This window comes from Lacerta agilis, chromosome 1, assembly GCF_009819535.1.
Source record: "Lacerta agilis isolate rLacAgi1 chromosome 1, rLacAgi1.pri, whole genome shotgun sequence".
Classification (NCBI taxonomy): domain Eukaryota; kingdom Metazoa; phylum Chordata; class Lepidosauria; order Squamata; family Lacertidae; genus Lacerta; species Lacerta agilis.
The window spans coordinates 44,311,230-44,325,888 of record NC_046312.1 but is presented as its reverse complement, the minus strand read 5'-3'; the positions used below and the strand labels follow the sequence as shown (position 1 = coordinate 44,325,888).

General features: G+C 39.3%; 1 protein-coding gene across 6 annotated transcripts in view; it reads left to right on the top strand.

The window, feature by feature from the left end:
* The window catches only part of SIPA1L1 (signal induced proliferation associated 1 like 1), a 116,337-nt gene that overhangs the window by 71,029 nt on the left and 30,649 nt on the right, over positions 1–14,659 (top strand). For all 6 annotated transcript variants that reach the window (XM_033146567.1, XM_033146551.1, XM_033146560.1 and 3 more), the window contains 7 exons: positions 528–658; positions 2,135–2,323; positions 3,888–4,062; positions 8,462–8,565; positions 11,029–11,186; positions 12,644–13,217; positions 14,183–14,457. In XM_033146567.1, the coding sequence (XP_033002458.1) occupies positions 528–658; positions 2,135–2,323; positions 3,888–4,062; positions 8,462–8,565; positions 11,029–11,186; positions 12,644–13,217; positions 14,183–14,457 (1,606 nt within the window). The remainder of the gene's footprint in view (positions 1–527; positions 659–2,134; positions 2,324–3,887; positions 4,063–8,461; positions 8,566–11,028; positions 11,187–12,643; positions 13,218–14,182; positions 14,458–14,659) is intronic.

Genomic DNA, 14,659 nt, shown 5'->3' with positions numbered 1-14,659 from the left:
AAAACATGTATTAAAATGGTCAAATGGAGGTTTCTCTATGGTAATATATTTCCTTGTATTAAAAGGTTTCGCCAAATCCTCAGTTGACAATTCTTCTTACTGTTCTAGAAAGGGGAGTATAATTAACATAATTCTGCTGTGCCTCTAATACAGAACAGGGACCTCAGCCTGTAGGTTGGGAAAATGTCTGCTATACCTGGAAGATGGTTTTGTGCTTTACAACATTCAAATATTACACTGAACTTGTGGACCCGATATTCATAGCTACAACTGGTAGCAGTTTCTGTTATCACAGTGGTTACACAGAGTATCACCAAAATCTTTAGAATTGTTTTCCAGCTGTATTTGCATGCTACATTTGCCCATGTGAGCATGTGTCCATGGATGGTTGGAACTTGCTCACATGTAGAACAAGACTGTCCTTAATTCTTTACTTATTATGGAAATGTAAAATACAGAACCCTTTTTTCTGAGATGGAAAATAAAAATTTATCCTCCTCCCGCACCCCTTTTTTTAAATGCACAAGAACACTGGAACTACTTTGGGGCAGATGAGAACCTTGGTCCTGTAGCTGTCAGCATCAGAAGAGAAAAACCTGAAGAAATGAAAGAAAATGGATCTCAATACAATTACCGCATCATTTTCAGAACTAGTGAGGTAAACAATGTATGGAAAGTAAAAGAATAATAAATGCAAAAATGTATTTTCTCTATACTCAAGATTGACTGCAAATGTGAGTGGTATAAGGGTTATTTTCATGTTTTGCCTGTGGTCTAAAATGTACTGATCCTTTAAATCAGAAAATCTATAAAGATGACAGAAAGAGCTGCTCAGAAGTGGAATAAATTACCTCAGAAGGTGGAGTCGCCTTCATTGGGGTTTTTAAAAACAGATATTAGATGACCATCTGCCAGGGATTCTTTAGCTGTGATTTGTGCATTGCAGGGGATGGGATTGGATGACTCTCAGAAATCCTTCCACCTCTATGATTCTACACTGGGTTGTTTTAGATCTGGGTATCTATTTTTAATTGCCATTTTTTGCAATGTTGTAAACTGCTCTTGAGTATATAATATTTTATACCAGGAGAAGGCAACTTGATCTCCAGATGTTCTTGACTACAAATCTCAACACCCTTGACTATTGACCATGTAGACTGGGGATGATGAAAAGTTACCACTCACTAATAACCAGGCCTGGTTCACACATACCTAAGCCGCAGTTTGTTTAGCAAACACGTAGCATATTTAAAGAATAAGCCAAAACACTAACTTTTTGTAAACCGCTTTGAGGTTTTGTTACTCAAGCTTGTTGTGAACCAAGCTTTGGAGAAACAATTTGTGCTTATCTGTTCTGTGAGATGACACATGGCTTGCTGAACACAGCCTATGTCTGCTTAAATCATATGTACATCTTCTGTTCCTGGTACTTGAATTGATTTTTACATTTTCCTGCTGTAATTTTGCAAAGAAACCTCCCCGTTTTAAAAAATTCAACTGGGTGTAAATCAAGAGAACATGCTAGCTTATGGACAGCCTTTAACATAGAAACCCAAGTAAAAAAGAAATATGTACAGTGGGGTTTCTATCATATAGACAGAAACTGCCTTGATTCCCTGTCAGGGGAAAAGACAGGGTATAAATAAATATGTTATAATGATAGTACTAATAACAATAAATTAACTAGTCCGAATGTTGAGTTTGGTCAGGCGGGGAGGATTGTTCTTGTTTTACTTTTGCATTAATTAAGCACAGAGGTGCTTGACTTAATGAAACAGAACCATTTTGCACATTCCTGGGAAGAAGCAAAAAGTGAATGCATGAGTAGCTTGCCCATCTGTTTTCCGTATTTCTGGATAACATATCAAGAGGAAAATTCCTGCATCTTCTAGGAGCACAATGCCTGCTTTTCCATTTAAGGAATCATGCAAATTGAACTTGTGTATGTTCTTCAGATATTGGTACTAAACAAAACAATGATGCAGACATGCACAATTTAGTATAATTTACATATTGGGATTTCTTTCTTATAACATTTGAAACACAACTCCCAGGAATCCTTAGTTCTTTGGATTACTAGCCTATCCCCCCACCTTCCCTTCATATATCTAAGTAAATAACTTTTGTTTCACAGCTTACAACCCTAAGAGGTTCTGTCTTGGAAGATGCTATACCTTCAACTGCAAAGCACTGTACAGCTAGAGGGTTGCCCTTGAAAGAGGTGCTTGAGCACGTGGTTCCTGAACTGAATATACATTGTCTCAGGTTGGCCTTCAACACTCCTAAAGTCACAGAACAACTTATGAAACTTGATGAACAAGGGGTAAGTTCAAAATAGCAAACTCCAATCCTTTACTAGGCCAGCATTACGATAACAGATCTAGATACCTTTTTTTCACCATGTTTGGAAAATCTAAAGAAATCTACCAAGTCTATTCAATGCTATAGAATAAAGGGTTTGCCTGAGATCTCAGGAGTTTGCTGCCAAAAAACCTGAATTAGGCAAACTCAAAAATAAATATTCTAAGATGGGTACTGTTTAAAAAAGAATATTATAACCTAGCATGTTTAATTACTTTCTGCATGGTATAATGGAAGACAGTGTGTAAGACATTGATACAAGAATTACGCCTTATTTCTCCTGACATATTAGGCACTATCATCATACATTCTAACTAACAACTTAAACCTCTTATGGTATTAGACCTGACTTTTTAATATCTGAAGACTCTTGATACTGCTTTTTTATATCTAGAATTTCATAACTTAACAGAAAGTTGGGCTCCCTTCATTAGCTTGTATTTAATGAAGCTGTTTAGTTGGTGGTGTCCAAAACCAAAGTATTCAATTCATTGTTTGGATCTGTTCCAACTTGGTTTTCTGGCCTTGTTCGGAACTGAAAGTGGCTTCATTACTCTCTTGAATTGCATATGTTAGGACATGGATGGGGCAGTGAGACACTGTTTAGTCTCCAGAACCTCTCAGCAGCTATCAGTACTTTATCTATTTTATTATTGATTGAAAATATTTATAGCCTGCCCTTCATCAATACTGATACCAGGGTGGAGTACAACATAACAACCAAATTAATATATAATCCACAATAGAACACTAAAACCCACTTTAAAACTTCTTCACTGGGTACATATTGAAATCTACGGAATTTGCACCCATGAGATTGCCCCCAACTTGGATGGTTTTAAAAGAGATTTAGACAAATTCATGGAGGATGTGGCTAGCCATTGTGTCTAATAGCCACTGATGTGTTCTACCTCTACTGTCAGAGGCAATATTAGTTGCTGTAAATCACAAATGGAGAGATTTTTGTTGCACTCATGTTCTGCTTGCAGGCTTCCCATACGCATTTGGTTGGCCATGTAAGAACAGAATTCTGAACTAGATGGGACTTAAAGTTGATCCGGCCACACTTATATTTCAGTATTCCATTGACTTGATTATTTTCATAGACTAAACTACACATTTTAATTCAAATCATCTCCTAATAGAAAGAGAATAGTGTTGCGTTCAAGTCAAAACTTGATGGCATAGAAACATTACGCTAAAGTTTTTAAGTTTGTTTCTACAATGCTGAAGTCTACAGTTTAGAAACTATACTTTTCTTTCACTCTCTTTCTGTTTTGCATCCTTTGTGGGAAATCTTGAATTGGAAATGCAGATAGCAACCGATGTCCTTTGCAGAGTGATTTAAAATACGCAGATTTAATGGGCCTACATTTATTAGTCATGGTTTTCTCATTGTTAAAGGGGAAGAAGAAGAAGGCAGTGATGACTTTGGGAAGAACTCTCTATGTTAGTCTTTTAATGTAGCATAGATGCTACATAAGCTGATAAGAATGCAAAACTTGAGTTTCTGTTTGTGTTTACAGCTAAGCTATCAACTTAAAGTGGGGATCATGTATTGCAAGTCTGGACAAAGCACAGAAGAGGAAATGTACAATAATGAATCAGCAGGCCCGGCCTTTGAAGAGTTTCTTCAGTTACTTGGAGAACGGGTTCGGCTCAAGGGATTTGAAAAGTACCGTGCTCAACTAGACACAAAGAGTAAGGGATCCTCTCTTATGCACATTAATAAGGCATATTTACAGCCATGGTCAACAAATAGATTTTGACAGTGGGCCTATTGAGGAAGTGGAGAGTGGCAAGCTGCCACTCTCTCTTATGTTTTCAGTGTGAACTTCTCAGAAACCTCCTCAGGACAACACTGCAGCTGCAGCTCATCTTTGTTACAGAAGTACAGTGGTGCCCCGCTAGACGAAAATAATTCGTTCTGCAAAAATTTTCGTCTAGCGGGTTTTCCGTCTTGCGGAGCGGGAATGACAGCCGCGCTCCGCAAAACAAACAAACAAAAAAGACGGAAATTTTTCGTCTTGCGAGGCAGCCCCATAGACTTTTTTGTCTTGCAGGGCAGCCTTCCGCTAGACGAATGCCTTTGTCTAGCGAGTTTTTCGTCTAGCGTGGCATTCGTCTAGCGGGGCACCACTGTACTTGTTCTGAGAATTTGGTTGATTTGTACAGTCGCTCATGTTGATTGTCTTTATGGCATCTTCTCTTATTAGTCCTGAAATTTAATTTTGCTTGTTTGTTTCCATCAGTGTGCATGGTATTTCACAAAATAACCTAATCAAAAGACAAGTTCCTGTCCCAAAGAGCTTTCAGCATAAATTACCTTCTTTCTTCTTAATCTCTACATAGTTTGCCCTCAACTGAGTGCATTAAAACATAGTTCCTGGCTTGGTTTATAAATTGCATGGCTAAAATGAAGTAAAGAGGTGACTTTTTGCCAACATCTTGAAACAAAATGCATGTTTTTTAAGGGTAGGGGAGAAATCAGTAAAATTACTCCTGTAAACACCTCCTCAGTGTTTAGTTCTCCCTGTGAAATACACACACCTATAGCTGTGAGCTTTCATTATGTGGTATTTAGATTGACCCATGTGTATTGAGGTCCATTGTTATCTCACTTGCAGTATAGGAAATTAAAGTAAAGAATGCGTCATGAAAGTAGAAAAGCGTTCGCAAACAGTGCAGTGAATTTTCTGTTGCCATGGTTTCTGCTGTTACTGATGTTTTGACTATAGGCAGCAGAAAAGGAAACGATTAAAACATGAAATAACCTAGAATATTTTAAAGCCAGTTAGATATATTTAGAAACGCCAATAAATGTCAAACTCTTTAGTACAAAACTGAAATTACTTTATTTCTTTTGAATTTAAATGACCTTCCCCTATTTCTACCAAGTCATTGCCATGCAATGTACCTGTAATGTGAGGGGTCTTATGCGGGAAAATATTTAACAGGAGAAGAGGGGGAAATAATGCTGGTTCTTTTAGCGAGTGTTGAAGCACTGCTTACCCACCTACCCTGGTCTTTTCTTTAAAGTTGAACTGTGCTAAAATGCGGCTAATGTTGTTGATGCTCTGCTCACTTTGCTTAAATTTGTTATCAGCATAGACTTTTTCTGTTTAATGAGCCCTTAGTCCCTTAGTTTTAGCATGAGGTGACCCAAAATTGAATAGCTATTTACAAGCAACAGGTCTATAACATGATTTGATACATGCTACATATTGCTTAGGGACGCGGGTGGCACTGTGGGTTAAACCACTGAGCCTAGGGCTTGCTGATCAGAAGGTCGGCGGTTCGAATCCCTGCGATGGGGTGAGCTCCCGTTGCTCGGTCCCAGCTCCTGCCCACCTGGCAGTTCGAAAGCACGTCAAAGTGCAAGTAGATAAATAGGTACTGCTCCAGCGGGAAGGTAAATGGCGTTTCCATGCGCTGCTCTGGTTCACCAGAAGCGGCTTAGTCATGCTGGACACATGACGCGGAAGCTGTACGCCGGCTCCCTCGGCCAATAAAGCGAGATGAGCGCCACAACCCCAGAGTCGTTTGTGACTGGACCTAATGTTCAGGGGTCCCTTTGCCTTTACATATTGCTTAGAACAGGTACAAAATGTGTCTATTATTTAGATTATTTATATGCTGCTTTTCAAACGGACAAAACAACCATATGCTCTTTTACTCTGAAGGAATTCCAGTTGAGATCAGTCATGTTCATGTCTAAGTAAGTGTAGATAGGAATGCAATCTAATTTTCAAAAGCAACTGATGTGATGCATGCTACTTTTGATTGGTTTATTTTTTAATGCTCCTGCCCTCTTCCCTAAAAAAATAATAAAATAAAAAAATCTTCAAGAGTAAATCATGTTGAGATCTTTCCCAGCCCCCTGTTACCTGTGATCCTTAACTGGCTATAACAAGGAGTGAATCTGGGGGTTTCTGCATGCAAAGCCCCTGAGCTTCAGCCCATACATAGTGTCTCACTGATGTACTTGGCGCTTTAGAATAACAAGCAGAACAAACGAAAAGCATGTCCCTTCCCCAAGGAGCTGACAAATGATTATTTACCATGCTACCTTTTTATTTTCAGGTATTTAACAATCTAATGTTAAATCCTAGACCTGAAAAAACGAGCAGAGTTTAAATATTCCAAGTATATGAATGCCTTAAGGAAATGTTTCAGACCAAAAATTTATGCCTACTTTGTGCATCGTTAGAAAATGATCATATTGAGCAACTGTGTACTTAACAATTTTCTACTTTCAGGTTGAAGAATATCATTGCATCCCCCCCCCCAAATCTTTATAGGCCTAATGTTTGTTTCTCTTATGTTTATCACACAGGAGACTTTTTCTTTTGCTTTAAGTCGACAATGTTGACTTCAGATATAACCTCACTCATGGTTGAGGAGGACTGCGGTTACTTACATGATTCCCAAGACACGGGTGTTTTATGATAAGCACTTGTTGCCTTGCTTGTAGTAATCTGCTAGTTCAGTTCTCGTTACTTAAGCGGCAAATGGCCTGGAGCCATTTGAAGACTCGGTTGCTTGGTTTTTATTTTCCCCTGTGTTTTAGTTCACTGCCCCATTTAGATCAGTTCTCAAAAGTTTCTCTGCACACCAGAACTATGATTATAATCATTTATGAAGTAAAATGGATTGTTAAACTAAAAGTTGTTACTATTCTGGACTTTTAAAACTTTCAGAAGCTTGGTCATCATGGGAAGGCTGTATTTACGTTCGGCAAGAACCTTTTCCCAAATACTTGCTGCTGTGTGAAATATGCTGCCACCCTTTCCCATCTGTTTCTCGTGTTTTAGGCCTTGGTTTTGATGTTTTCCTTCTACCAGGCAGGCAAACAAGGGACAAGATTAGCAACACATCTAATTGGGATGAGGGCACAGTGCAGATGGACTTTCCTTAAACCATTCTGGTGTCAGCAGCAAGAGACCACCCCATGCAGAGACCAATGCTGGTTCTGATTTTAAAATGTAGTCTTGGGAGCCATATTGAGAGTAGTACTAGGGCCCAGTGAGAGCCAGTGTGGTGTAGTGGTTAAGAGCGGTAGACTCGTAATCTGGGGAACCGGGTTCGTGTCTCCACTCCTCCACATGCAGCTGCTGGGTGACCTTGGGCTAGTCACACTTCTCTGAAGTCTCTCAGCCCCACTCACATCACAGAGTGTTTGTTGTGGGGGAGGAAGGGAAAGGAGAATGTTAGCCGCTTTGAGACTCCTTTGGGTAGTGATAAAGCGGGGTATCAAATCCAAACTCTTCTTCTTCTTCTTCTTCTTCTTCTTCTTCTTCTTCTTCTTCTTCTTCTTCTTCTTCTTCTTCTTCTTCTTCCCAGATAGCATATTAAAAGAGGCCTGCCTATACAACTTGTGACCCATCATAGATAACCATTTAACAGCAGTCATAAAAGGCTTAATAATCCTCCTGGTTTCTCCCCACCCATCACAAGTGCAAAAATGCAGAACTTTAAGCACCTGGCACACTACGTAGTTGTTGTAGCTTGTTAGGTCACAAATTGTGCAGGCCTGTATTGAAATATAAATTTATTGTTCAAATATTGAAATTGGTGGGGGTTTGAAAAAAATTAAATTCTAATCATAGTTTTCCTATATCAAAGACCTTTAAAACTAGTCTGTTAGTTAAATTACTTATCATATGTATTCTTTGGGTAGAGGGGATTATAAATATCATGCATAATGCATTATATTAGGGAACATTTCTTGTAAAATGTGTATGTTAGGAAAAAGGCATTCAGGCATGTACTTCAGGAGAAATGCGCAGTAAAATGCTGATGAATTTTTGTGCGGTCTTTCTTTTTTTTAAAATATCACAAACTGATGCCGAAATATATCATACTTAGATTAAGAGGGGGGGGGGGGATGAAAAAGTGAAAGCAACCAAAGGTGATAAATTATTCCATCTCTATTAGGTACTACCTCCCTTTCAAATTTTGTTTGTATTTTTCATGTTGTGCTTGATGCTATTGCACGATTGTTCCCATAGCTGATGCTTATAACATCATGCAGTTTTGCAGCTTATGTAAAAGTGTTTTAAAATAGTAAGTTGGATTTGTTTTGTTATTTGAATCTTAGCTGATTCAACTGGCACCCACTCTCTTTATACAACGTACAAGGACTATGAAATCATGTTCCATGTTTCCACCATGCTGCCCTACACACCTAACAACAAGCAACAGGTAGGATTCGTTTTCACTGTGTTAAGAATTCTGTGGGTCCATTACAAATGTAACACTGAAGCATTATTTAGCACTGTGTGAATAAGCGGAAGAAAGCTTTTGACAGACATGATTTTTCCCCCCCCCCATCCTCCCTAGTGCGGCCATGAAGAAGAGATTAGAGGCATTTGTTTCCTGTTTTGAACTAACAGAAATGTACCATTGTATCTGAATTAGGAGGAGCTAGGTTTTCTTTAGACTGCTTTGTGGACGAGTCATAGTCATAAACTGAATTCTGTCTTGTTTAAACAAGCCACAGTTTACACTAACTGGAGAATTTGGTTCATTGCAGAATAAATTTCATGAGGTATGACACCATAGCATAAGTCTATATACAACTTTACAGCTATAGTATTTGAGTGTTAATTTCTAGCAACAAGAAAAAAACTTTGCTGCTTGCTGCAGTCTTGCATCTGAATCGGTATAAATGCACCAAGTAGGTTTGGAATGCTCTGAAATGACATTGCTCATTGAGTGATAATGTTTTCCCCACCCATTTGCATTGTTTCATTAAGATCCTCCAAGACGTTTGAGCTGTTTAAAAAATGGTTTTGACGTAAAAAAGAAAACTTCCAAGTGGCTGCAAGAAGTTATATTGCAGTAGACAAGTTGGCTAGTGATGGCTTAAGATTTTGGGAATGAACAAATTTGGGGCTGATTTAAAGTTTGTTTCTCTTTAGGAAATGTGAGTTAAGCAGTAAATCTGATCAGCATAGCTTTTTCAAGATCATTTGAGAGCTGTGATGGAGTCAGAGAGAGATGTGGAAGTCTGGGGTACAGAAGGGGTGTCCACCCCCCCCTTTGAAGTTTCCCTCCTTGTGAACTATCTTTTGCTGGAAAACCTTGTCGTATTCAACTATTGCACTCGATTAAAATGAAACTTCAGACAGCCTTGGGGGAATCTTGTGTTTTTACTGCTTAGAGCCAGTGACTAAACTTCAGCCTGGTTGATACATTCAGCTTGGGGTAGCGCTATGATAGTGTGGTATAAGTCTTGTACTAGAGCATGTGCAAACTGAAGAATTCCTAGGTTTGGGGTAGGAAGCAGACCTTTCATGAGTGGAAGAAATTGTGTGCTAGTGCAAGAGTGGGGAACCTTTTTTCTGCCAAGGACTGCATACCAGTGGGAATTAGGGTCAAAGCCAGTGCGTGGGCAATGCCAAAACCAAAAGTACATGGGGTATCCTCCCTTTTTCCTGCTGCCGCCACTCTTCCCTCCTTGCCATTCACATGTGGCCATTGGCATACAGGTTGTGTCCCCATTCCACCCCATGTGTCCCATGGCACTTTTCTACATTCATAAAGGCAATGTCCAGGAGATGCGGGTGGCGCTGTGGTCTAAACCACAGAGCCTAGGGCTTGCCGATCGGAAGTTGGCAGTTCAAAAGCACATCAAGTGCAAGTAGATAGAGAGGTATCGCTCCGGCGGGAAGGTAAACGGCGTTTCCATGTGGTGCTCTGGTTCGCCAGAAGCGGCTTAGTCATGCTGGCCACATGACCCAGAAGCTGTTTGTGGACAAACGTCAGCTCCCTCGGCCAGTAAAGCGAGATGAGCACCGCAACCCCAGAGTCGTCTGCGACTGGACCTAATGGCCAGGGGTACCTTTACCTTTAAAGGCAATGTCCAGTTTCTTTCTTGAGTGATTACTATATACTTTACCACATACATTGCCCTTTTTGATATCATTTTCATTTTGTAAATTTTTGCTAATCATTGTTTGAAGTGAATTGAGCTGCGGAAGTCTATGTATAGCTGGAATTTATATCTGATTTTAAAAAAAACACACAAAACAATTGTTAATTCAAGGAGTTAACATGGAATTCAAGGAACAATAAACATAGTTCAGTTGATTGTGCCTGCTCATGAACATACTTTAATCTCATATTTTAAATGGTCAGTTCTATCATATGGTTAGTGCTGTGCTGTAATTTAAAGGAAGCTTTCTGGCATTCTTTTCAGGAGAAAAAGAATAAGTTGACCTAAAGCATAACAATAATTTGTTTGGTAACACTGTCACTATCAAATACAAAAACACAGTTTTAATGCACAGAAGAACATTGTCTGGGCTATGAACAATTTATAATGGTTGGAAGAAAGTAGCAAGTAGACAAACATAGTGTTATATTATGATAAATTTGATTTTAGAGACATTCAAAATCTGTCTGTTACGAAGACATTTCTTGGTATTAAAATAGATGTGTAGCTGTTGTTATGGAAACAGGGGGTGCAAGATGCTAGTCGTTAGTTTCAGCATGTCATATATTGGCCAATTTCTCATTTACTTGCTCAGAATGAAGCATTGAATGAAATAATTTAAAATATTCCATGATTCGCAAACATTAATTAACAGGAATAATGCTCAATATGCTATAAGGGAGTACTCCCCCCCCAATACCTTATGTTTCTTGTCTTTACCCTCATAGCTCTTAAGAAAACGACATATTGGAAATGATATTGTGACCATCGTTTTCCAAGAACCTGGAGCAGAGTCATTCAGCCCAAAGAATATTCGCTCTCACTTCCAGCATGTCTTTGTCATTGTCCGCGTGCACAATCCATGCACTGACAACGTCTGTTACAGGTACCTATTACTTTGTGAACACAGAGAGGCTAACCACAACTTGGAATTTTTTATGCTCCATTTTACAACACTTTTTATTGTTAATTATCTAGAAAACTATTTTTGGGTTTAACATTAAGTACTTGGCAGGCTGAGAACCAGTTAATGTTTCTACTTTTTTTTTCACAGAAGAAAGAGCATGCGAGTTAATTGGATACTTTAGAACCAGAGTTAGTTGCCTTGCATTGATGTCAAGCTTCAAAAAATAGCCAAGTGGGCTTCATATAAACCTGGTGATAATCCTAGCCTGGGTTAATTCAGCATGTATGAAAATAAAATAATAAAATTCTGGCGAGTTGAAAAGCAGTCTGGAAACCATGTATGCCAGATTCATGGTGGTTTTCTCACATTGTTTATATGCATGGAGTTTCTTAGGAATTCACACCTAGGGAGCAGATAATGTGGTTGTGAAAGATAGCAGTATATTGCTCCCTCTGGAAAACATCCAAGAAGAACAGATGAATTCAGTCAAATTTAACATACTACCCTTTGGAATAAAATACTGGAGAGGTCTATTATTAAGAAATAAGACATAGTATTTCAGTAGAAATACTTTTCAGGACTGTTGTCCATGAAGTCTCAGACAGTAAATGTCTTAGTTTTTAAGGTGTCACATGACTCTTGGTTCTTGCTGCAGAAGGCTAACACAGCTGCTCTGCTGTAAAGTAGTACTGTTGCTTGTTTGTTAAAGCATTGGTTCCCATGTAAAGTAGGGAATACTAGAATGCTGTTTCATACATCCCCAACCAGCAATTTTGTAAGGCTGCTATGGTGCCTCCTCGGGAGTACAGAGTCTGATGCGTCTGGATACTTATATAACAGTTTATTTACAAGCAGAGCCTCAGAGTTCATGACCGCTTGAGTCCATACCAGAATCTGGGAGTGGCCTCTGCCGGTTCCTCCCCCAACATAAAAGTTTTGGTATTCCGAATCTCCTCCTAGAATCCTTACATTTCATCCCTCTACGCACCTGGGGCGATGGAAGTGTGACTGCGCTTTGCTCCTCTGCTCTTCCAGGTGCAGGTCGGGGCTCTGTAGCATCCCCGTGCCCTGTTCCCACCAAACTATCTGTTTGCTGCTCCTCCCCACTAAGGCACATCCTGCTTTCCTCACTGGATTCAAGGCTGCTGCCAGAGTGGCGCTGTGGCTCTCTGTCCCTCGACAGCCCCCGCACCTCCTCCCTGCCCATCGGCAGTTCCCTGACAAATTTCATTGTTGAGGTCGAGGTTTGATTTGGGAGAGAAGAGGCTGTGACTGTTTTCTGTTCTTGTTTGTACTGCTAGGCCATGCTACCCTGTCGTAGATCATAAATTTTGCCGTTTCTAAAGATCAAAGCAAAGAAGTCAAAGGCAGAATAGAAAGATGAGTTCCGTGGATTCAGCTCATCATTAAATCACATTTCCTTTTCCTTTATGTAGCGTTGCTGCGACAAGATCCAGAGATGTGCCATCATTTGGACCACCAATCCCTAAAGGCATTACCTTCCCCAAATCCAATGTATTCAGGGACTTCTTACTTGCTAAAGTGATCAATGCTGAGAATGCAGCTCATAAATCAGAGAAGTTCCGTGCCATGGCCACCAGAACCCGTCAGGAATACTTGAAAGATTTGGCAGAGAAGAATGTCACAAACACACCCATTGACCCTTCGGGCAAATTCCCCTTCATCTCACTTGCCTCTAAGAAGAAGGAGAAGTCCAAGCCTCATCCAGGAGTAGAACTCCACAGTTCTGGTGCTGTTGTATGGAGTCTCCGTGCTAAAGACTATAGCAAGGGTGTAGATATAGACTGTCTCCTGGGGATTTCTAATGAATTTGTTGTTATCATTGAACAAGATACAAAGAGTGTTGTGTTCAATTGTTCCTGCAGAGATGTCATAGGGTGGACTTCAACAGACACAAGTGTCAAAATTTTCTATGAAAGGGGTGAATGTGTTTCTGTGGAGAGTTTCAAAAACCCTGAAGATATCAAAGAGATTGTCAAAAGGCTAGAGGTTAGAGTTTGTTCTCTCTCTCTCCCTCTCTCTAAATATGTAGATCTGGTCTTCAGGCATGAGTAAATTCAAAGAACTGTGATGGAAACATTAACATGGTTTGGATCCATTCTTAGATTTTAGTAGCAGATCCGTTGATAGTGAAACAGTCCCTCAACCTGTGATCAACCTGTGATGTAATTGTGTAAAAATATTAATGAAAATTATTTTCTAATTCTTCTCCCAATTCTCCAAAGTTGCAAGTGGACTAGGACAAAGAATACCTTCTTACTTATTGTCTGTTGCTTGTTCAGTCATTAACTGAGACCTTTGGGTAGCACAGTCCCTGACATGTATCAAATATTATGCAAGACTTAATATTATAGTTTCTACTTACTTTGGTACAATATATAGCAACTGCATTTTACTCTTATTAAGAAAATAGCAGTCTCTATGTCATGAAGAAAAGCTGCATTTGTCTATTGCATTCAAAAATACTCATAATTAGCAGGATCACTTAGCCAATAGAACAAGTTTGCATTTTGTGTAGATAGCTGCATGCCAATAAATAAGATCACTAAATTATAAAGAACTACCAATTTATCGAATCAATAGGGATATAATGATCTAAAGGAACATTATGTCAGCCTGACAATGAATACTGGTATATAACCCCACCCATGAATTTTCCAGATGTATTGCTACTTTACCTTAATGCTTCTATAATTTTCATAAAGTTCTAAAGCCAGTCATTTATACACAATCTGACTGTGCCTGGATTTTCATCCAGTAGTAACCTAGTCAACTTGCACTGAAAACTCTACACAGCAGTAGCTGTCAAAATAAGAAATATCATTGTCCCATCTTGCTTTATGTACCATTTTTTTTAAAAAACTGCCCCATGTATTTGTCTACCACTGAATGTAATTAATTGCACTAAACTCTTCCCATTGCACCCCCCCAATCCCTCTCTATTCACTTCTCAGCTTGTGACAAAGGGCTGTGAGTCAGTGGAAATGACTTTACGTCGCAATGGACTAGGCCAGCTTGGTTTCCATGTGAACTATGAAGGAATTGTGGCAGATGTTGAACCTTATGGCTATGCTTGGCAAGCAGGATTACGGCAAGGCAGCAGATTAGTGGAAATTTGCACTGTGGCTGTAGCTACTCTGAGCCATGAGCAAATGATTGATCTCCTGCGGACTTCAGTTACTGTGAAGGTTGTCATTATCCCACCTCATGAAGATTGTACCCCACGAAGGTATTTTTTTGGTGGGGGGGGGGAGAGAAATGAGTTATATCTGCTGGTGACTTTTTCAGGGTGTTCTCTGAATTCATAAAGCAGAAATTTTGTTCTCAGTTAGTCTATATAAAAATAAGAGTCCCATTTCACATTTATTTGGCTATGGATGTAGAGTCATAGGTGGTTACTGTGTTTTTAAAGGGGACCTATTTATTCTTAC